General features: G+C 47.9%; 1 protein-coding gene and 2 pseudogenes across 1 annotated transcript; 1 reads left to right on the forward strand and 2 right to left on the reverse strand.

Moving 5' to 3' along the window:
- The first annotated feature begins 2,160 nt into the window (after positions 1-2,160).
- On the forward strand, positions 2,161-10,586 carry LOC115326962 (luciferin 4-monooxygenase-like). The gene is made up of 5 exons (XM_042292053.1): positions 2,161-2,318; positions 3,700-3,975; positions 4,842-4,986; positions 7,262-7,525; positions 10,365-10,586. The coding sequence occupies exons 1-5, from the start codon at positions 2,274-2,276 to the stop codon at positions 10,517-10,519; spliced, it is 885 nt and encodes a 294-aa protein (XP_042147987.1). The 5' UTR covers positions 2,161-2,273; the 3' UTR covers positions 10,520-10,586.
- A 7,294-nt stretch (positions 10,587-17,880) lies between these two features.
- LOC8028092 lies at positions 17,881-18,507 on the reverse strand (annotated as a pseudogene).
- Positions 18,508-19,917: 1,410 nt separating this feature from the next.
- Positions 19,918-21,106, reverse strand: LOC121048577 (annotated as a pseudogene).
- Positions 21,107-24,120: the final 3,014 nt, after the last annotated feature.

Below are 24,120 nucleotides of genomic sequence, written 5' to 3' on the forward strand. Positions count from 1 at the left end.
TCTCTGAGGTGGAGAGCACGCCGCCACCTCTGGTTTCTTGGAAGGTGGGGGCTGAGCGACGGCCTCGCGGTTCCCAGACGAAACCTGAGAGGGTCGAGGCTCGGAAGATGGTGCTAGCCCCCTACGCACTACCTCGAGGAAACCCCCCTTTTCCAAGAAGGCAACGCTTCTTGGCCTCGGGGTAAGACAGGTTGTCCTTGGCTCTAAACGAAAGGATCTCTTTCTCCTATTTCCATATGCGGCATGCGCGTGAGTAGACAGGATGTACACCGTCACAGTTAGCACACTTCACTTCACTCTCGCAGATGTCAGCAACGTGATCAGTGCTTCCACACTTTGCGCAGATGTTCTTCCCTCGACAGTTCCGAGCGCCATGACCAAACCGCTGGCATCGAAAATACCGCAGCGGATTACGTACGTTCGGTCGGACACGGCAGTAGAGCTATCCCGCCTTCACGAATGCTGGGAGTGTGTCATTCGAACGTGAGAATAATACCCGTGCCACACGGGGAACTCGAATACCATCTACAACGAATGACATTTGTGTGATCGACGAGTCAGCTCGCAATCTGTCGCGCGTGGAATGCGCCACGGCCGGAGTGTCGCGCGCTGATTGGCCGTCCGCTCAAATGTCATTCGTTGTAAATGGGATTCGAGTTGCCCGTGTGGCACGGGCATAACATGCTTGCTAGTAATTTCCACACCATTTCGTTTGAAAATGATCCGCTTTACAGCAACGACACCCGATGGTCGGAGTCCTTCGAGAACTTCCTCTTGACTAGAGTGTAAGAGGTCGTCCTCGGAGAGCACCCCTCGAATGGTATTCAGTGTGCGGTGTGGGGCAGCCGTTACTTGAACATCTACGATGCGGGACAGTTTCTGGAGTGCCATGCTTTTTTCTTTAGCGCTCACTTCGACGAGAAGGTCACTGGAGTACATCTTCTTTGCTTTGTAGTTATGACCAATCAAGTTCTCAAGAACTTTTGCTACAACGAAAGGAGACAGTTTTCCCACGGGGAGCTGTTCATCTTTAGAATGAATAACAAAAAAAATTGTGAAGGTTGCAGGTTCAACATCTTTTACTTTGGTTAGTTCAGGATAGCGCCGCTTGGACGTTGGTCCTGAAGAGGTTTTGTAGAGGACGCCATAGAAGGCAAAGAAAATTCAGCATCCGTGGCGTACCGCCCACCGCGGAGCCCAACAAGGGGACAGGCAACACCTCATAACAGTCAGGGCTTGTCCGAGTATGCTGCACTGCCAGTTCTACCATGGCGCTATAGCCAAGTGAGGTTCAAGACAAGAGCATCTATTGCCACCCAAGGTTAGCCCTTTCCGCCAAAGGAGGTGAAAAGGAAGGAAGAAAAATGAGAAGAGTAAAAAGAAGGAGATGACAAGGCTGAACGAAAGGAGGGGTTAGTAGAAGGAGTGGCGACTGGCTGAAACATCCTGGTCGGGCCAAGCCAGGACACCCGTCTACGAGAAGCGGGGGCCGAAGTGGTGTATTGCATCACCTGGGGGTCCCCGAAGGGTCCATACCTACCCAGGGCTCGACTCAACCACCAGGATGCCCGTTTCCCCCGACACGGGAAAGCCACGCACAGCCAGACGTGGGCGGGCGAACCCTCATGGCTCGGGGTCCGTAAAGTCACCACTCTCCAAACACCTTTTTTCACAGGTGCCCCCTGCGGGGATAACGTTATGTGACACCATGACGTCATATGTTGTAACGTAGTATTATGACGCCTTCTGCACGTCACAGTCATGACAACATACCGTCACGTAACAGTATAAAGTCACGTGACGTCACAGAGTCACGGGACTTCGACATGACACCGTGACGTCACGTAACGTGTCGTGTGTCCTCATGACGTCACCCGACGTTAAAAACACGGCTATGTGCGCCCCTCTCATTCACGGCATATTCTGTTCTTTCCAGCGCCTGTCAGCAAGATCAAGCTAGTGTGAAGTTTATTAATCACATGACGGGAAAAGAGACTCATATTAGCATTGGAGATTTTGCAAACGTTTCCTTCGGGCGCTGGTCTTTTTAATGTCTACATAAATGTGTAACTTCCTTCGGATATTAATTTTAATCGCAAATCAGGACGTTTAGTGAAGTCATTTAACGAGAGCACCTCTGCACTTGCAGGGCCTGCATGACGGACGAGGGAGCAGACGTCCTGTTGGCTTGTTACCCTCTGACGTTCGCATCGGGCTTCCAGTATATCATCAGTGCGGCCTGCAACGGAACAACTTGCGTCGTCGTCAGCCCTATGATGAAGTTTGATCGTTTCGCTGAGGTCATTAACAAATTTCAGGTACTTCGGAACTCCTCTCTAGCCGCGCTGTTACTCTACTCAGACGTCTCCGTGGTGGCGCAGTGTGTTGGCCGCGCTTCAAAAAGCCATATCGGTTGATTTTGCCGAAGTGTAAAAGTAAACTACAGAGTGCCTTCCAAAAAATTTAGTTTTTTTTATGTTAAAAAAGTAAAGTACGCATGGTCGATCGCTCAGACTCCGCTCAAATGTAAGGCTAGCGGTCCGAACCATATGCCAAAGTTTCAAGACAAACCGTTATCTTCTTCAAAGGTTATAAGCGATTTTCGAAATGTTTCAATTGGAAAATGGTGGACGACGAAGCTCATGGACACGTGTGGCTGAAGGGCGGAGTCTTATGAACAGGGGTACTATTTCCCCAGTAACGTTTCAGGAAATCGCGTGTAATTTTTTAATAAGATAGCGGTTAGTTCCAAAACTTTGGCTTCCGGTCCGAAACTCAGCTAACATTTAGTCCACCATTTCATCCACTATGGCAAACTAACGCGAGTTTTATAAATAAGTTATCGAGACTGAAAATGCCGGCCAAGCACACCGGTGGTGCCGAATTGCAACAAGGCAATATAGAATGAATGAAACGAGCATTTATTTGTATGTTTTTGGTTTGGTCTCAAGATGCATCGCATGTCAATTTCGGGTCTGCTTCAGTAATTATTGCTCAATACAATGAACGAGAAAATTCACGATTATTTTCTCTCCCGAGACTCTGAGCATTTCAGCTGTGCTTCGCTCGAGCAGTTGTTTTGAAGCTAAGACAATCATAACACCACTAAACGAAACGTGGAAAGATTAACACACTCGCTTGAGTAAGCAACGTTTTCTGACAGGATATGAAAGGCACCTTGCAGCTTCAGACTTAAAGAGAAATTTGGCGTTTAACGTAGGCGATCATTATATCCAATATATTTATCGAACCTGCGTTGATATAATCATAAAAAAAAGTCTAATGGCTCTAAAAAGTCCAAACAGTTGTTAAAACTTTCTAGAGTTTTAACAAATTTCTCTATAGTCAGTGACGAAATTGACTTCGCCTGTTGTCACAATTCAACAAGATTACTGAAATTATGCTTGTCTGGAGCACTACGTTGGAAACTGGGCGAGAACATTAGCGAAATTTCTAACCGCCGCGGTGGTTTGTTAGTGCCGAGATCAAGCGTGGCGCTGGCCATCGCGGCGGTCAAAAATCTCGCCGACTTTCTTGCCGAATGTCCAGCTTATAACCCCTGCTCTATGCATTGAAGCCAGGACAAGCATTTTTTTTTTTTGTAACATCTTCCTTTGCCAGAATAAAACTGCTCTAATTTTTAACCTGCTCAAATTTCAGGAGCGTTGATACGATCTTTATTTAACCTACCTCTTTTAGGTGACAACCATTTCCAGTTCTCCTACGCAACTAGTGTACTTCACGAGCGAAATGCGCCGCACTGGAGTTCAACTCAACTCCATCCGGAAGATCAACATTGGCGGCACTACACCCAGTGAGGCGCTCTCCAAGACGCTGACGTCGGTCTTTGGGGACTTACGTTGCCTGAGGAACAATTATTCATTAACGGAAGCTTGCGGCCTCGTCGTTTTTCCTCCTCAAGACGAGATGGATCTTCGCAGCATAGGCTTTCCTGCTCCGATGGTCCAGCTCAAGGTAACTGAAGCCTTACAATAATTACGGTGTCAGGAACGCTTTTGACTGCTGTGTTTACGCTCACTATCCCGCCCATGAAGTAAACGTGGTCCAGAAGTGACCGCAAATTGTCTCTTAGGAGCCAGTGCGTCATGCTCTCGGATGTCGCGATCCTGCCGGTTGGTCTTAAAAATGTTGGCAGAGAGGCGAGCGTACGCATGGCTCGTCGTAGTAGCTCGCAACTTTCCAACTCATGTTTGCTTCGGATTCCATCGACTCTTTAGTTGCAGTACGACCTGCAGCTGAGCAGGCGTCTGTCGCATCCACGTCTACTGCTGTGCCACCGCTAGTATAGTGGAAGGCAGCAGCGTAATCCTGTTTCGACGTCATCTGTCAGAAATTGAGGGACTACTTTTAAAAACACGGTAAACAGACCAGCCGGGTACGCACTTCAGACACCTACTATGAGTTCGTGGACCCAAAACCGGAGATTATTAGCCGCGTATGATATATGTATAATTATATAGAAAAAATGTCGCACATCATTTCTTTTTGTATCGGGAAGTGGAAGAAAACAACCTTGTTTTGAGTCGTTTTCTGAGGGCTTTCGAAATACGTTGTGTTATACGGGATATCAACGAGGAAGATATTTGTCTTTTGCAGTGTACTGGATCGATTTGGCTTTTGTATATCCCACAGTCACTACCATAATCTCCTCCTGTGATTTCACAAGAACAGCCGCTTGTTTGAGGGAGTGTGATTGATATCGCGTAATATGTTCTCAAACTTCGCAGTTCCCTTTAGCATTACACAGTACGCAATACAGTATGGGCAAACTCGATAACTAGAAATATCGACATTTATCGCGCGCAATATTCTTCCTCTAGTTTGTCGACATCGAGATAGGAGAGCCGATTGGTCCCGATGTCCACGGAGAGCTGTGCTACAAGAGTCCATGCTCCATGAGGGGTTACTACAAGTGCCCCGAAAAGACCGCCGAATTCAGAGACAAAGACGGCTGGTGCCATTCGGGTAAGGCGATTGCTCAACAGAGCATTGGAGTCTAAGGCGGCTCTGCTACGCCGCATTTCGACTATAGACCTTTGCAGAAATCGCCATCTGCGCGCCGCCATCTTTGTCTGCTGGGCTGTGGAACGCCTTCGGAGCATGCGCTGTTGCTCTGCTGTGCGGTAGATCGGACGCTGCGCATGCGTCCACAGCTCGGTGACTCAGCATTTTTATTCCGGGTGATGAGCAATGCAAAGATTTACATACTCCGCCTTGTAGTCTGAATCGTGGGATCGCTGTCGTCCGCACGATCATCACACCTCCAACGCTACGACCTTATGGGCGTAGCTTTGAAAGTGTGACCGGCCAAGGTGTCGGTATTTGGAAGCAGGGCTGCTCCCAAAGTAGAGGCGAAGGAGGCAGAAATGGCAGGTGCTGTCTGCTGGACGATGGCGGCCAAGTGCGCTGGCGCGTTCGACGACGAGGCATCCTTCTTCTCGCCTTTATCGTTTGTCATGCTAGAATGCATGGCAGTGCCGGCGTCTGCCACTCGGTTCGAAGAAGGGTCTCGGAACAACGTAAAAGGCGAAAAAAAGCTTGGAAAACCTTTTTGGACGGTAAACCCTTCGGGCGTTTCTTCGCTCCTTCCGCCGCGGCACAGCGCGAGAGTCATAGCTCTTTTGTCCGTGCGAAGAAGGATCATTTTCTCGACAATCTTCTCGCACACAACACGGCGAGTCCTTACCGGAGGTGTATTGGCCTAGGCAGAGGGGCGGTGATTACCTCATCACTGTCCACGACAGCTACGTCAAAACCGACTCAGGAGGCATCTATAGATGCCCTTTGGGGAAGTTAAAGCGTTTGGCGGCGGAACAAAGTCGGTCAAACACGCAGAAGAAAAAGACGCCAATGGGGTGAAAGAGGAATGTGGTCTGAAACTCTATCAAACATGGGACGGCAACAAAAAAAAAAGAAACAAAAAAACACAAAGTCACACAGAGAAAAGTAAAATGCCATGTAGCCCCCACTCGCTGTAGCGCCTTGAGGGTAAACGGGCGCTCCAGCGAGCGAAGGACACGAGGAATAGCTCGGAACCATAGTGGCCTGTGCACAATGTAAAAAAGTTTATTTGTTGTAAAGAAGGTATCTGAGTCTGCTGAAGCTCAGAAATACGCGACCTGTGATGGTCGCCCAAATTCAGAAATGCGCCTTTGGTCCAGAAGTAAAAACCCCGCGAACTAAAAACATGACTACTCAAAAACGGTTTTCGATGAAACCTAATGAAGAATTTGCCGAGCATATATATTTTTGTCAAAAGGTTTTGAGAAATGGCCCTTTTTTCTGTACTATTTGAAATGAAATCGTTCTCATGCAAGTAACATGTTCTTTTAGAAGGGTATTGTTGTATATTTTGTGCTTGTTGCGAAGACTGAGCGTTCAGAAATCCTCCAACGCAAAGCAATTCTGGCCCCTCAGATGGAAATCGAAAAAGATGCTGTTCAGTCTTTTTCAAAAGTTTAGAGCCCACCGCGCGCGTGGCCGGGCCGTGCTCGCTCTTGTGCAGCGCCGCTCTTATCATTGGCGCTCGCTGGCGGTAAGATTTTTCACGGCGAGGGGGGAACTTTGCTCTCGCTATTTGCGTCACTTTACTAGGGAGTTTGCGTATACCACGTTTCACCCACCGCTAAGCCCTCCGCAACGAAGATGCCGCTACTACGCCTTCGAGCCGATGGTCTTGACTGGAGAGTTCCGCGGGTATCGTAGCGGATTGCAGAGAGCGTTGCGGGACGGCGAAAACCATCTACGAAAACTCCCTATTATCAAGGCGAGCGCGACGCGAGAGAGAAGTTAGTCCTCGCTCTCAAGATTTTCGCGGCCAGCGATAAAAGCGCCGCGGCACGGGACCGAGCCCGCTCCGCCCAAGCGCGCGGTGGGCTCTAAACTTCGAAAAAAACTGTACATGTGCTTCGAACGCGGTTCAAACTTCATTTAAACGCAATGAGTCTAGATAATCTCAAAGAACGAATGTTGAAACACAAAAGTTATTTTTTTACTGATTCTTTCTTGAGTAAGTGACTGCAGTGTGGCGTAGCAGTGTGATAACATCCCAGCAGCCAATATTTTGGCGTCACTAGTTATACAAAGAATAAAGTCAAGAAAAAAGTTCGGAATAAATTTAGGAAATAAACCAACATAATTTTAATCATTTTGCCCTTCCTGGCTTCAGTAAAATATTTAAGTTTTTTTTTATTTTTTTTACTAGACACCAGTTAAATCTTTGGTACATTACCGATTCTAGGGGATATTGCGTACTACGACCAAGATGGCAGAGTCTACTACGTAGACAGGTTGAAAGAATTCATCAAGTGCATGAACGACAAGGCCTACCCCTCGGAGGTGGAGAATCTTCTTCTGAAGAACCACGACGAGATTGCCGAAGTCGCAGTGGCAGGCCTGCCACACGATGAGCATATTGAAGTGGCCGCCGCTTTCGTCGTTCTCAAAGCGTCCCACAAAAAGGACCGGAAGACGACGGGGGAGGATATGAAAAAGACAGTCTCAGGTGAAAAGGATTCTAGGAAAGTGCATAATCGTGTGAAACAGATATATAAATTATTCGTACGTTTCCGGATCTGCCACGTTGTTAAGTACAATAGTTTAGGAAACATTAAAGGGATACTGAACCGAAGTTTGGATTTCGCAAAATAAGGCCGCAGAAGTGTTGAACGGGACGCTACACACTCCAAAATATCACTCATACATTGAAATCTCAAACTGATGGCCCTACTTTTTGAAAAGAAGGCGCGATCAAGCGAGGTCTTTGACGTAATTGTCTTCCGGGAGAATTCGAGAATGAGGAGAAGCGGCCTCGCTTCTCTCCTCCTCGCTTCTGTTCACCAGCTCGACGGGGCGTAGCGAGGAGTAGAGGGCATTGGAATCGTGACGTGCCTTGTCTCGTCGGCCTCATCGGTCGTGTTCAATGGCGCAGTTTTTTTGTGTTTTTTTTTCCAAAGATACGGCGATTTGTTAGAGATATCGCTGTATGAGTGATGTTTTTCGATTTTGCAGCGGCCCGCGCCTAACCGTCAAGCCTTGTTATGTGGGCTCGAAATTTCGGTTCAGTATCCCTTTAAGGAAGCAAGAATACCTATGTCAAAGCCTAAAGCATTAAATTGCACCGAAGAAAGAAAGAAGACGATTTTAGGATTTTTGGAAGGAAAATATTTCCGACCAGTACCTCCGACCGTGTCTCCATAAAATCATCTATAAATAGTGTTGCCATTGGGCTCAATTTTAGTTGATCACCTGGAGATTCAGTACCAAAAAAGGTCAGAGAGTCACATGCATTCTGTTTAATGGGATAGGAAAGTATATATATATATATATATATATTATAGACGGCAAAGAAACGTACTTGAGAAGGTTGTTTGGAGTTTTAGAACATGTTATTTGTAAAGCCAGTTGACGTGTCGGCCTGAGACACCTTTTTCAAGACTGGTTATATATATATATAGCTGAGAAGAAAAGAAAACCCTTGGAGAAAACAGCAACAACGAACGATTTATTCTTCGACGTTTCGGCCGAAGTCCGGCCTTCGTCAGGAAGACGAATGCCGGACTTCGGCCGAAACGTCGAAGAATAAATCGTCCGTTGTTGCTGTTTTCACCAAGGTTCCGAGTCATATATACCCACGCCTTCGGCCTCCCGCCACCATGCTTGTTGTGTATATATATATATATTATAAAATTAGCGATAAAATTAAAATTATATATTAAAATTACCTACGAATATATATATATATATATATATATATATATATATATATATTATATATATACAAATATATATATATATATATAAACAAAGAATACTACTACATGTAGACGGGGCGAGACAAACAGTGGGAGGATTTCTGGAGCACAAACGAGCACGTACCACGTGACACTAAGCGTCGTACCGCGTTGCACGCGGCGGCGTGTGTTTCCAGAACACCTCCGATTGGATACATTTCGTTTCTTGTGCATTAATAAGACAGGTAGGAAACGCCAGAAAGCCAAGGTGGAGTGGTGTAGTGGTTAGCACACCCGACCGGACCCAGAGTTCAAATCCTGGCTCCGCCATTTTTTGGCTTTCGGTGGGTTCCTGAAAACTTGGATTCTTTAATTCATTGGATTAAGTACGGTTCATTCATCTGCACAAATTCATTTATATATATATATATATATATATATATATATATATATATATTGTGACGAAGAAGACGGCGACACTGCGGCAGCGGCGTGCCTGACCATCACGTGCCACGCTAGGCGCGCACGGCCCGGCTTCCATAAAATCCTTTCTATCTCATTGAGTGGACGTGTCATTATCATTCGCTGCCGGCCGCACATCTTCGTAACATTTGGTGGAGGTGCGGGGTACATCATCTTTCGTTCTTCGTCATCATCGCTCCGGATCTTGGTTGCAGCAGTCCTCCGCCGCAGCCGATTGAGCTCCAGACCATAACCCCGCCGCACAGCCCCCCGCCCCGCGAACTGCCTGAAATGGCGAAGTGACTGTGAAAGAGAGGTTCAACGAATGTGAGTTACGAGGATTTTTATGAAGAGCGCCGGTTAACAAGATAAACTATGGACGAAATTGAGACACAGACGCAAGTTTATGGTCCCCTGTCCTGTCCCCAGCCCCGTCGGTGTTGATAGCGGTCGAATGAATTCCCCAGCCCGGATCGTGACGTTGTGGGGCTGTGGCTGGCACAGAGATCGGCAATGCTGTGGAGAGAGGCTGCAGGCTCAAGAACATCTTCATTCTACGCGGCCGGCAGCAGTCATACGTGTCTTCGGCCTCGTCTTCTGTATGTGTGTGTGTGTGTGTTTTCAGTTCACTCTCGTGTTTCCTTCATTCATCGGCCGGGTCGTCCTTTCTAAAGGAAGGGGTAATGTGACGAAGAAGACGGCGACACTGCGGCAGCGGCGTGCCTGACCATCACGTGCCACGCTCCGCGCGCACGGCCCGGCTTCCATAAAATCCTTTCTATCTCATTGAGTGGACGTGTCATTATCATTCGCTGCCGGCCGCACATCTTCGTAACAATATATATATATATGTGTGTGTATGTGTGTGTATATTCGTAGGTATCCGGAATCGCTTTTTTTACGGAATTTACGCGCGGTAACTCAGTTTACTGAAATAATTAAATCGCATTTTTGCCTTCTCGATAATAAAACGTTTCTACAGCTCCTTTACTTGTGTAAAAAATGCAAACACGCAGAGTGAGGTAACTGATTTATGCAACCCAACAAATGGAAGGAACAAGAGAACGACTCATCGTGTTTTAGATAAGAGATCCGCGCTTTTTGATATAGTTATTAATGCTTAATATACTTTTCTTACACTTTTTATAGACGTATTCCCAATATACAAGCACCTTCACGGCGGTGTCTACTTCCTTGATCGCCTGCCCAGGACTCCAACTGGCAAGGTGAAGCGGGCAGCTTTGAAGGCCTATGCGGCATCTCTGGGCTCTTCCGCTTCCGATTCGGTAACCTCAAGCAAATAGTCTAGTGAATATCACGTGTGTGCAGATTAAACCGACCGGGGGCAAATAAAGGTGTGTTAAAAACTCACCCGACTAGAACTCGTTCATGGTATGGTTTTGTCTCTTAGCACTTTTGGGTGCACTTATCGTTTCGGCCTATTTTTGGCGTTTATTATTTCGTTTTTACTTATCTATTGAACTCGCAGAAATTGTTATATTGATTTACATTCCTGAATGATTCAATGTGCGCATATAATGAGCAATACCAAAAGGAATTGCTGGGGATGTGGCACGTCAATGATGTTGCTAGAGCAGAGGTGAAAATATCAAATGTATGGCAAATTGCTAGGCAATTTTATTGCAAATGTAAAACGTTCTAGCGGCACAAACGTTAAGTGATACTCTGCGTTTCCAGACGCCAGACGCCTGCGTTTACGGCGCGGTTCATCAGACAGTTTAACGCGTACCATGTGTACACTTGGTAGGTGTACCTAGAATGAAACAATACCACAGCCAATCGGGCTGATAAGCCTGGTGATCGTCCAGCACATTTCGTACTATCGAGCTCCTCTTGCTCAGTGAACACAAGCAGTGAACGCGCAAGTGGTCGAGATCCCTCTCGCCTATCCCCTGGTTACATGACCTCCCCGTTGACCAATCAGAGTCGACCACCTCGCTCCTCCCTTCCCACCCGTCAACCAACCAGCGTTGAACCTCACGGTCACTCTTTTATCCAGGCTTCCCAAATGTCGAATACCTAGCCAAATAATGTTTCACGTTAAAATATAGGGTGTGTGCAAACAGAAATTCGAAACGAATAGCGCAGCGCCTGCTTTAAGAATATCAAAAGGGACGTATGGTGTGGCTTTCATTTGGACTATCAATACCATAAATGAAGCACCAGTACTCAATTATAACCACTGATTGCACACCCCTAATAAAATGCGAAATGAGAGCAAGAGCCGGAAAATTCAAGTGGCACTTTCAAGACCAGATCCTTCTGCAGTAGTGATGACTTTAATTCGCGACTGGGGCAGAGGAAGAAAAAGTTTTGACAGTGGTAGAAGAACACGAAGCAGTAGGAGGAAAACGTTTTGAGAGTGGTAGAAAAATAATCAGGGAAATACTGACGATAGAGTGAGTTCATAGCCGAGCTGGCTTATGTTACATATATTTGAAAAACTGGAGACGACGGACGAAAAAGGGAACAAGCACAAAATCTCTCAGACGCAGCTACTAATCTTTATTGACAATGTCGTATTTATACGACCTCCCACACAGGGTTCTCAGCAAATTTGCACACGCCACCGTGACCAACAGCTAGAATACATTTCGTCTTGACCTCCATTCAAAACAACCAACGACCTGAACTCGTACAAACTAATGCAACCTACCCTTTCCCTCACACATTCACCCAAAGACTGACCCGGCGTAACCCTCGCCATTCGCAGAAAAGATCTTCCTGACGCCTGATAAGGCGACATGAATAAATGAACCATTTCTGTAAAAGAAATGACAAAAGCAAGAACTTTCGGATTGCCCTATGTAGCGTGATTGACGGTTGACTGATACGATTGCCCAAAGAAGCGATGGTGATGGTTTCCTTCATGACCTATTTTGCAAAATATTTTTCTTTGTATAACCCAGCAGTGCAACCCCAATCAGGCAAACAATTATTGCATTCTCGAGCATTTTGAGCGATCTCGAAATTCGGAGACCTGCACTTAACAGCTCTCGTGTTCTAGATGCCGGTCATTCAAGCACCGTTTTGTCTGCCCCACGTACGGAAACCGACAGGTCAACGGAATATTGCCGCGCGCGTAGCTGGCCAAGCAGGCAGCGCGGCTGTGGCCTAACGGTTATCGTGCTTGCTACCCACGTGAAGAGCCAGGGTTCAATTCTTTTTTGGGGGGCGCGACGCACCTTTTTTTTTTTATTATTCTTGCAATTTACTGTTCTGGTAAATTCGAGAACTCTGTTGCATGCTCGAGGCCACAATGTTCAACGCGCCTTACCTTCTATGCCAATTGTTCAGGAAGCCCACGTGTGTACAAAAGGGGCTCCTTGTGGCGAGCTAGAGTCAGTCTCGCCCCAGCGTTTGATCCTGCTGTAACGCCGCCATTAATGCCCGCGACGCTCTATTGTTACCTTCTGTTGCCTTTTTGTTTTGGGCACAAGTTCGCGCCATTAAGCGTTTAGTTTGTTTAAGTTTTCGTCGCCTCATCACTTGTCATTCGCGACATTTTTTTGAAATGCGGGGTATCGCTTTTTAGGCCCGTGAAGCGTACAATTCCGAAAACAACCCGGCCAAGTGAGGTGCTCAACACCGAAAGCCTACCTTCGCCGAAGACGCCGAAGCCTGAACAAGCCGTCGTACCAGAGGTCAGTCCCCCGAACTTGGTCTCTTGCCCGAAAACCAGAAAAAGAGGATTCCGACCATGACCACCCCACCCGTCGCTGCCCGTACGCCTGCGTCCTTCCATGGCGAGCCTTATGAAGACGTCGAGGACTGCCTACAGCAGTACGAGCGAGTGGCCCCTGCACAAATGATGGACGGAAGAGCAGCCCCTACAGAGTCTTCACTTCGCGCTCGAAGGAACGGCTAGGCACTGGTTCGAAATCGAAAAACTTCCTTGTCCCCGTGGACCGCCCGCAAGGATACGCTGAGACGGACTTTCACCAACCAATATCGACGGGAGAGGGCCGAGGACCTTCTTCGATTGAGGACCCAGGACGAAAAAAGAGACAGTCACCAGTCTCGTCGAGGATGTTCGGCGCCTAATCGCTCGCGCCGACCCTCAAGCCACCGACGAAAAGATGCTGCGGATCTTGATGCGAGGTGTAAAGGTTGACATCTTCGGTGGTCTTGTCCGCAACCCCCCCCCCCCCCTCTACTGTCGAAGATTTTGTCAAGGAAGCCAAGAACATTGAACGTGCCCTTCAAGCACGGGTCTCCCATTACAAGCGACTTCCTGGCGTCGCTGCCCTCTCGACTTCCAGCTGCCACAGCCTGGACCTCCGTGAGATCATCCGGGACGTCGTGCGGGACGAAATCAGGAAGCTTGTACCAGCTGCAGCAAGCCCGGCTTCGTCCTCGATCGCCGAGATTGTCTGGGAAGAAGTTTAGCAGGCGCTGCAGCCAGATATTTTCGTCAGCGCCGCTCCCGAACCACCGACGCTGAGCTACGCCGCAGCTACCCGATGACCACCGCCCTTTGCTCACCCGTTCACGGCGCCACCCTGACGTAAACCTCAAGCGCCGCAGTGTTCCCGACGCCAGGAAGATCGGGCGCACCTCCGCCCAGAGCAAGCTGCGCCCGAATGACCGACGCGTGGAGGACGGCCGATCGACGCCCGTTGTGCTATCACTGCGCTGAAGCCGGCGACATTCACCGTCGATGCCCCCGAACGACCCGCGCCCAAGGTACGACGAACGCCCTCGCGACATTGAGGAGTACTCCGACGTTCGCCAACCCCCGCGCCGCCTCTCCGCCGCGAATCCCACTCACCGTCGCCCAGACGTTCAGCGTCTCCAGCGCCACGACCCCGCCGAGAGAGCGTGTTTCCCCTGCGTCGCCTTGGAAACTAAGTGCGGCAACGCCTCGAGGTGGCGTTGCCAAAGACGACCGAAGTAAAGAGCCTCCTAGAACAACGGAGCACTCCCGCCCTCCCGACGCTACGTATCACAACGACACCCCTGCATCGGTGTGCAACAACCTATACGTTGTTATCGACTGCCACGAGGCATCGGCACTCGTGGACCTTGAAGCAGACTACTCTGTCGAGTGGGAGGCTCTTTCGCCGCCTGCGAAAAGTGACAACGCCGTGGGAAGGCCCTCAAATACGAGCCTCCGGTGGGCACCTAATCACACCAGTCGGGAGATGCACTGCTCACGTTGAGATCCACGGTGAGACGTGCCCTGTGAAGTTCGTCGTTCTGCAAGGCTGTGCGATGGTCGCTACCTCGGAATGGACTTTTTCTGCGAGTATAGCGCCGTCATCGACCTCGGAGCTAACCGGTTGACGCTACGAAAACCTGTTTCACCACCGAAAAAAACTCAAAGCGACGTCATCCGCGGTCCGAGTCCTCGCAATCTACGTGAACTTACCACCGCGGTCTAGTGTTTTCGTGCCCGTCGGGATCACCGAAGCTTTCTGCGGCGAACTTCTGCTCGAGGGAAGGCTCCAGTTGCTTCTAGGAAGTGGAATAGGCACCGCAAGAGGAGTAGCTGAATTTCAAGATGGCCGCATTGTGATACACGTGACGAACTACCGAAATGAAAGGCAACGCCTCACGAAAGGTGCAGCCGTTGGCCAGGTTGAGGAACTCCGATACTCCGTTGAAATCGCCGCCTTGACTGAAGAATCCTCGCCACGTCAGCAAGACTGTACGTCGCCAGCGCAGCTCCACATTGACCTTAAGCTTCCGGGCCCGAAACGACGGCAAATGCATGATTAACCTTTTCGCCGAATACCGCGACTACTTTGCGACGTCGTCGAAGGTGCGCCAAACCGCCGTTGCGGAGCACCCCATCGTTACCGAGGACGACGCGCGCCCTGTGCATCGATCGCCGTACAGATTCTCTGCTTAAGAAAACGAGGTGATCCAGGAGCAATGTCAAGAGATGCTGAACGACGACATAATCCAGTTCTCAAGCAGTCCGCGGGCCTCTCCAATCGTACTGTTTTAAAAGAAGGACGGGACGCTTAGGTTCTGCGTGGACTAGCGGCAGCGGAATGCGATGACGAAGAACGACGTCTATCCACTCCCCCGGATCGACGACATGTTAGACTGGCTGCGCCACTCTCGATACTTTTCATCGATGGACCTGAAGAGCGGTTACTGGCAGATCGAAGTCGACGAACAGGAGCGAGAGAAGACAGCTTTCGTCACGCCGGATGGACTGTACGAGTTCAAGGTGATGCCCTCCGGGCTATATACGGCGCCAGCAACTTTTCTGCGTGTCATGGACACCGTACTGGCAGAACTGAAGTGACAGAGCTGTCTCGTCTACCTCGACGACGTCGTAGTATTTTCCAGCGACTTCGACAAGCACTTGCGACGACTCCGAGCTGTTCTCCAAGCCATACGGACCGCCGGACTCGCCCTCAAGCCGTCAAAATGTTGGTTCGCTTATGAAGAACTGAAGTTCCTAGCTCACATGGTTAGTAACGAAAGCGTTCGCCCAGACCCAGAGAAGACTCGCGCCATCGCAGCATTTCCAGCGCCGACAGACAAGAAGGCCGTGCGAAGGTTCCTTGGACTATGTGCCTACTACCGGCGCTTCGTTCGGGATTTCGCAAGGATTTCCGCACCGCTCACAAACCTCACGAACGACGCCGAGAAGTTTGAATGGGCCGAGGAGCAGCAGCAGGCATTCGACGAGCTGAAGCGACGTCTCCAAACTCCTCCCGTTCTTGGACATTTTGATCAGGTTGCGGAAACTAAGATGCAAACGAACGCAAGTAACGCTGGACTTGGCGTGGTACTGGTTCAGGTGCTAGAAGGCACCGAGCGAGTTATCGCCTACGCAAGTCGAACACTGTCCAAGGTGGAGAAAAATTACTCTACGACTGAGAAAGAAGGCCTTGCGGTCGTCTGAGCAATCACAAAGTTTCGTCCGTACTTACACGGGAGCCCGTTCCGTGTAGTCACGGACCACCGCTCGCTCTGCTGGCTTGCGAACCTCAAGGACCCGTCAGGATACCTCGCTCGTTGGAGTCTCCGACTACAAGAGTTTAACATGACTGTGGTCTACAAGTCAGGCTTAAGGAGCCTACATACTTGCCGACTCCGTCTTTAGGGTGGTGACATCTCGACCATTGTTGCCAAACGCCAGCTCAGATGACCGCCAATCTTGACGAGCCGCCATCTTCGTCCCCCAGCTATTGCCCGGAAAACAGTGCGCGGGTAGGAATTCGCACAGATTTCGTTGGTACTGTGACTCTTTACGTCATTTAGTAGCAGAAAAAATTTTCTGTGATGATGTATGCCGATGCTTAAACTAAAAGGTAAGTTTTTGGCCTCATGGATACGATAAAAAAATAATTGTTCTTAAGGGTAACCCAAAACTTTCGTTAGCAACTAAAATGTCCCGTAAAAAAAGTAGAAGCTTTGCTAAAGTACGTCTTTTATGGCCACATTTTCCCCATTAAAGTTTCAAGTTGAAAATTTGAGTAAAAAAAAAAAAGACGAATTTACCTTCGTTTCTCTTTTTTTGTAATCGACTAAACATTTTAACGGAAATATTTGACTAGTAAAAGACATATCTTAGGAAGGTTGCAGACGTATTCTTCAAGTCCCCGAACTTTGAGGCTAATTCTGGTACAGAGCTAATTGGCTAGGACAAGAACGGCAACTGGGCTCTTCAGTTATGATCATTCCCAGTGCCGTAGCACCGAGGAGGCCAGGGTTCCAGGCGTCCCAGTCACGGGGGGAGGGGGCACCTCTGGCAGTAGCCAGCACCCCCAGCCCCGTCCCGCTTTACTGGTAGGCTGCGATCTCGGGGAGTGAATAGGGAGGGGGAGAGGGGCGACAAAATACATAAGGGCCCTAGTTGCCGGATGGCCCAGCTACACCACTGATCATTCCTCTAACACGAAATTTCCGACTTTTCATAACACTTCGCATCTTGTGAAGTTTGAATGTGAACACGCAGCCAGTACGCGACAGAAGGTAGTGAGCGTGTGCTGAATGCTGGTCCTCAGAAAAGATGACCAGGGGCCGGTTCTTGTCCCGTCATATTGGCCATGCCATTATCAATTTGCCCAGCACTAGGAAAAGATTCCTTTTGTACATGTGAATGAGTCAGTACGAAAGGTAACTAAGATAGCTAGCAAGTTGGTAAAGATTCACAAATCCAGCTTCACGAAATCCGGAACAACTAGCCAAAGAAGGCTTCACGTTAAAAAAGACAATGTCCACAACTTAGCATTGTTAGCGTAATGAAGCAATAGTTGGTTTTCACTGCTCAACTATGACAGAAAAATGATATCACCAAAGCTACTTATGTAGTGGAAAGGGCTCATTGTGGCATCAACGTAGGCGACAAAAGTTTGCATTTCTTAATTCACTATCCGAGCAAAATTAGAAAAAGCGCCGGTGGCGTGCTCGTGCTAAGAGTGTAGCGCAGTGTAGGAGAAGGATGCAACCTGCTACACTGATGAAACCTACGAAGTATCCAATACTTAGGAAGACGTGCATGGAAAAAATAACATGAAGCTAATGTTCTGAAGTAGGACAGCAGGCAATATTAAGAGCATAAAATAAAAGTACAGGCAAACGACCAAGTGATATTTACAAGAAAGTAAATTCATCACTCACTGGTGACAACATGTACTAATAAATCAACATATCTGTCAATCGAAAAGCACCCTTCGTGCTAAAACACACCATTTTCGGCACGTGTCTTGCTCGACGCTCCGTTTACTTCCTGTGCGTGCTGCTGTCGCAGGTGAATCCTGATTCTCGTTCTGACATACTTTTCAAGAAGTCTCTCCTCCACACGAGCTTTGTGTATGTCACAGCACCCTAACTCCAATATTGCAGATTTGCTTAGGAGCTCCAGAATAGTGACCGATGGAGACTTGAGCGTCAAGATGGCGTCTAGCTAGATAAAAGCCTTGACGTTCTCTTCGCACTCGATCAGGGCACTCATCACAGCTTGGCTGGGGTAGACAAGGTTCTCAGCTCTCTTGACATACTCTTTCAGGGGAATCAAACTGCTGTGCGGATCGTTACCATCCGACACTAGGACACCTTCGCAGTCCTCACAGTTACCAATAGACTTCTTGACGAATCTAAAAATAAAACCTTCCAGGTAGGCCAGCATGTCACACTCGACTGCAGTAAGTTCACACACGAACAAGTTCTTCAGCTCTTCAGACTCTTGGTTGACGTCTTGCACCTGCTTCTTGAGGGCTGGATCGAGGAGGTCAGCCAGGTGCACGCTGTCATCAACATTGTAGCTCGAAGATGTCGGTGTGTAGGGAAACTGACTGACACACATCAACTTCAAAGCACACTTAAAGGGGCACTGAAACCCCAAAGGTCGCATTTTTTTGTTGTATAATACGATGCACGTTGTAATCGTAGACAAAAAGAAATACCGCATCGCGAAAAAAGATTTCCCACGCGCGCGCGCGCCTTTTTATTTTTGGCGTTTTCTTCTCCCGCCCCTCACCTCCTTGCTTCTTTTGATTGGTGACGTCAAAAATCATGAAATTTAGAAGCTTTGTAGGCACCATTTTTATAAAATTTAATAACGGCGACCGTAAAACATGTTTTTAACGCAATTGCGAATGCACTACAGCTCTTATTTTTGAAATATCAAAAATCGGAGTCCGTTGTGATGTCGCCTTCTGGATTTTTATCCTCCCTTGGAAAACATGGCGGCGCTCGACGCATGTAGCAGAGGGTGATCGGTGAGTCGGCGAATCGGACGAAGTGGCCTTTTATAGGTACCCGACGACCTCTCAGACTTCGAAAAGGAAATCGTCAAACGGTCAAAACAGCTGGCTTTGGTGTCTGTGTATCGTAGTTTCGGTTGTGACACCGCCGGGGCACCGTCGTCTGCTCGAAGCGATAGGCAGCACGGCTCTTACGCAGGAAACCGGTTTCCCGATACGGTACTTCCCGCGACGCCGGCGCCCTTCTCTTCGCTTCGTGTCGCGGAGACATGTTTCGATGCGGAGGCGCGTAAGAAACTCGACTCTCAGGAGCCCTCAAAAATTGACGTCACTCCACTGGCGCGGACCGCGTGGGAACTTCAATTCGGCATTTGGAAATTGTTTTTTTACTTCATAAATACTGAATTTCCAAGTTTCGAATTTTTAGGGTAATGTCTAGGCATCGTTTTCAATCGTTTCAAACAATAAAAAATGATTTTGATGTGTCAGTGCCTCTTTAATGTCACACGCACTTGGCACGGGTTTTCTAAGTCGCAGCACAGAGAAAATATTCCCAAAGCAGTCCTCGCTCGACCTGCCCCTGAGGAGGTACTTGTAGCTGTGCCTGTTTAGGAGTTAGTTCAGACAGGTGCAGAACTACAGTGGTAGAAACCAGAAGTCCGGCCTGCGACGGTTTACGATGAGCTGTTGCTTCTACGTCCATCCGACAGTAGGTGGTGGTTGCCAGGTCCAAAGTCCCGAGTGCTTCCGTGTACTTTGCAGCATCAAAATGACTAGAAGCGATCATTGGGTGACGGTGGTTCATGCGGCAAAGAAACCAGGCTGATGCCTCAGCTTCATGCGGCAAGACTTTCTGCTGAATTAGGCAGCGGATTGCAGGAGGAGCCTCACGGAACAATTGCACAGCTATGCTCACTTTCATTTTTGTGAAATGTCCATTGCTGACGTGGATGCCAGAAAGCCTGTTGGCGATCTTGAGGTCATTGTTTGCATCATACGCAAGAAGAGCATCAACATGTTGAATGTCCACAATCCCTCCTGAGAGTTTGTGCTCTCTCCAGAGTCTCTTCCCATAAAGTAAAGGTCACCGAACGAAGCAGTTCGGCACGAAAATGTTTCAAAACATGCGCTGGGTCAGCCATGAAACTGAGCAGCGTCTTGTCGAAGTGTGGGTGTGGGACAGAACACACGGTCTTAGAGTGCCTGTGATCTGAAAAGTTGAGCAGATGCCACACTGCACGGTTTAGTGATCCCATGTCATTCTTGACTATGATCACCTTGAGAGAGATGTTAAAACATAGTTCAATGAGATGAAAGACAAGCTCCTTCAGAGTACTTTCGTCAGTTGATCGTCCAGTGAAGTGACAAGCAATCACTCGCTTCCACCCTGTGTTTAGTCCCCCAACCATAAACACAAGGGCATGGTTGGTAACATTCACAGGGTATTCTGAGAGTGTGGTGCTTCCAAAAATATGATCCAGCGAACTATTGTGGTCAAATCCCTGACTAATCTCCACCTCATCCCCCCCTCCCCCCCCCCCCCCCCCCCCCATGAAGAGCACAGAATCTTCCTCAATGTCTTCCATTGTCTCCACTTTCTGCAGGCCGAAACTTAATGTGTTGGAGTCTCCGAATCAAAGTTCTGTTTGAGGGCAGCGAATGTGACAGGGACCTCAGCAGTTCATATCCTGGCGTACCACATGCGTGCTTGGTTTGAACGGTAACTCGAATAGACTTCTCTGACCACTTATACCCCTTCATTTATTTCACAGTTAAAGCCTTTGTTTGGTCTGTGTTCGGATATCTTGACGTTCTCAAAGCACTTTTTTGTTTAGCTGAGGTCATTTTCTTTCCGAGAATTCGCAGTCCTGATTTGGCTTCATCGAGGAGCCTTTGCAAGTTTAGGTACTTCCGGGCCAGATCGCAGTTTTTCTTTCGAAGCCTGGAGTTTTGGCGATGCATCAGTAAAATTCTTTGGGTGGTACTACTTCCGAACGTGAAAACAGCGGACGAGCTTGTTAGTCTTTCCCAAGACCCGACTTCAGGCTCTATTGTTTCCTTTTTTTCCTGAACAATTGGAACTGGAAAACCATCGGGTTGTTTCAATGCACTAGAACAAACAAGCTCAGTTGACGGTGCAGTAGTGTCAACAAAGCTACCACGAGGGTAAATGGCATAGCCCCTGGGTCCTGCAGTCATGTAAAAAGGAGATTGAGCACGGTGGTCCGGGTCGCATTTTCCATTGTCGAGAGGAGGTTGTCGCTGTGGGACGGTTGTCACTGCATGTATGCTTTGACCATGGAGCATTGTCTGTGGTACTTGAACTGTCGTTCAGGGCTAAGGGCAGTGAAACAACTACCGCTGCACAATCCCGCATGAATGCATATTTTTTCTGTTGCTCGCAGACATAACAAAAGCTAGTGGCTGACGGACGGCTGTCACTGCACAAGCATACTCAGACTGAGCAGCGTTGTCCATGTCGCTTGCACTGTTGTCAAGAGCTGGTAGCCGTAAGAGGTCTGCCAATGAGCAAGTAAGTTCGGACCATGAAGCACTGTTCGTGGTGGTTGCGCTCTCGTCGGGAATTCATGCCAGTGAAACAATCGTCGCTGCACAGGCACGCTTGGCCGGGGCGTTGTCTGCGATGCTTGCAGAGTTGTCGAGAGCTAGTGGCATAGAAATGGCTGTTGCTGCACAAGCATACCTAAACTGAGCAGCGTTGTTTACGTTGCTTCTAATGCCGGCAAAAGCAAGTTGCAGTGTAATGTCTGCCGCTGAGCAAATACGCTTTGATCGAGGAGCATCGTCCATGGTGGTTCTACTTTTGTCAAAGGTTAATAGCAGTGGAACGGCTGTTGGTGCACATGCAAGTTTGGACTGAGCAGTGTCTGTGGCACTGACGTAGAGAGCTTCTGGTAGTGGGGCAGCCGTCATTGTACAAGCACGCACAGGCGATGCAGCACGGTTCATATCGCTTGTGCTGCAATGTAGAGTTGGTGGTGATGAGATGGCTGTTGATCCATGAGCACGTTTTTTGGGGGCCTTTCTGTGTTTTGGGATGGCTGTAAGAGTCCAATAATCATATCAACATTAGTATTAATGCATATGCATTTTCAAGACACCGAAAAAGGACGACGTTAAAAATATACAGGTTTTCTTTTTCAATTCTTAGGTACCAGATAGAATACCATAAAATAAATAATAGAGCCCTTAATTTGTTTCTAAAATATAGCATCAAAATGGCTTCCCATACTATAACAATCTTTAGTGTCACAAAACAAGAGGAACAAAAAAAAAAATAATGACTAACTTAACACCGTTGCTTGTAACAGGGCAGTAAACAAGCTTTGGACTTTGGTAGCCTAGACGAGAGGTACGCAAAGTGGACGTAGCGACTCTCCGGATTGCTGGGCCTCAACAAACCGCAAAAAAATGTACGTGCGCAATGTTAGCACAGAAATAAATCGTGGGGGTGTCGCCGGGCGGCATTCAGACGCTTTAGAGGCTGCGGACACAAACTCAAACTGTTTGCGCATCTCTTCTCTACACTCTAAGAAAAAAGGGAGGAGAAAGGCAGCAAAAGCGACTGTTCCTCCTTGTTGCGGACAAGTTGCCCAGAGAAGGGAGGAACGGCAGTTCAGATGAAAGGAGGAGGGCGAGTTCCTCCTTGTTCAGTTGGCGCAGGGGTAGAACATGGCGCTACTGACCAAGTGGTCAACGGTTCGATCCCCAGTAAAGTCGTTTTTTTTTTTGTTTTTTTTTTTTGTAAATTTTTTTTATATATTTTTGTTTACCAAAACACACATAAACAAACCCAGACCGATGAAAGGAAAATTAAAGTCCTTATTATTCTCCGAGACGTTTTCCTCCTCCAGGCAGACCGGAGAAAGCTTTCGCCCTCCCGACCAACACCACCTAGATGGAAAGCCGCAGCGCTTCCCTCTCTCCCTTCAAGGAGCGTCGGCATGAGTACGCTCAACTGGTAGTGCGCTTCTCCGCAAGGCTCCCCTTGACAGTTGGCTCTTTGCAATGCACGTTTTCTTTTACTTTTCCTTTTCCCTTACGCTTAACGAGGCGCAAAAAAAAAAAAAAAAAGCGACACGGCGTTGCATTTTTTTTTTTTTTCTTTTTCTCCTCCAACGGTCGTTTGTCGCGTTCCTTTCTTCGACGACTTTTTTTACTTACTCGTGCGGGTTGGGTCACGTGACAATAAGGCTGGAGGAATCAACTAGAACAACTCTGGAAGCGAGTAGGTTTTTGGACGCCGAGGGTCAGAGGTTGAACTCTCGAGTGAGATCGAGCACATTTTGGAATGTGCTCTCGCGGCCTCGTGTCTGGACGTGAAAGCTGCTGTCATTCCGTACAGATGTTGTTTATCCGCGCTTTGACGGAAAACTGGATGTGAAAGTGTCCATACTTGAGTTTCTGCAAGGATGACTACGAAAGCGTGGACTATACAGCGAATCGATGGGAAGATCTCGCTCCTTGACGGCATGGCAGGGTGAGAACTTTTTAATTTTTAGGATCGTGGTTTCGTTTTTTTTGTTTTTACTTTTCGCTGAATGCATGCCTGGGAGTGATTTGGTTGTGGCCTGGAAGCAACATATTTAAATGCTGGCGCTACTTTCAGGTGCAGAACTAAATAAAAATGACTTGATTTATGAGTTCAGGTTGGAATGTTTTCGCAAGGTACGCAGGTGATAGGTTATCGCGGTTGCAACCAGCACATCAATTAAAAAACAACAACAGAAGGGTGATTTCAGATAAGATCGACCAAAGGATGGCTAGTCGACATTTTCAAATCAACTGATGTTTTTATATGTTATTGTCTAGTGTCTGGTATGAACGAATCCAAACTTAGTTTTGACTACAAAAAATACTTGGGGACAGGAAAAATCGTAAGGCATGAGGTGGTGGTCAGTTGCATTAACGCGCACTGATGGAGGGGGCCCGTTTGAGAGTGAATAACTAAAGCGATAACATTAGGAGAACTCTAATACGTTTTAGGCGCAAACTATGGGTACAGCTTGCTTGTAATATAAAGTAATCATATTTATTAAAAATTTATTTATTTTTCTAAAAATTGACAAACATGCCTGCTCGAACGACAAATGGCAAACTTTGGAGGTCTGTATCTCATGAAATAATTTAATCATTATGATATAATTTGCAGATACTATTCTACTTATATATAGCTAATATTTAAAAAATAA

Source organism: Ixodes scapularis, unplaced genomic scaffold, assembly GCF_016920785.2.
Source record: "Ixodes scapularis isolate PalLabHiFi unplaced genomic scaffold, ASM1692078v2 PGA_scaffold2__306_contigs__length_199485367, whole genome shotgun sequence".
In the NCBI taxonomy this organism is placed as follows: domain Eukaryota; kingdom Metazoa; phylum Arthropoda; class Arachnida; order Ixodida; family Ixodidae; genus Ixodes; species Ixodes scapularis.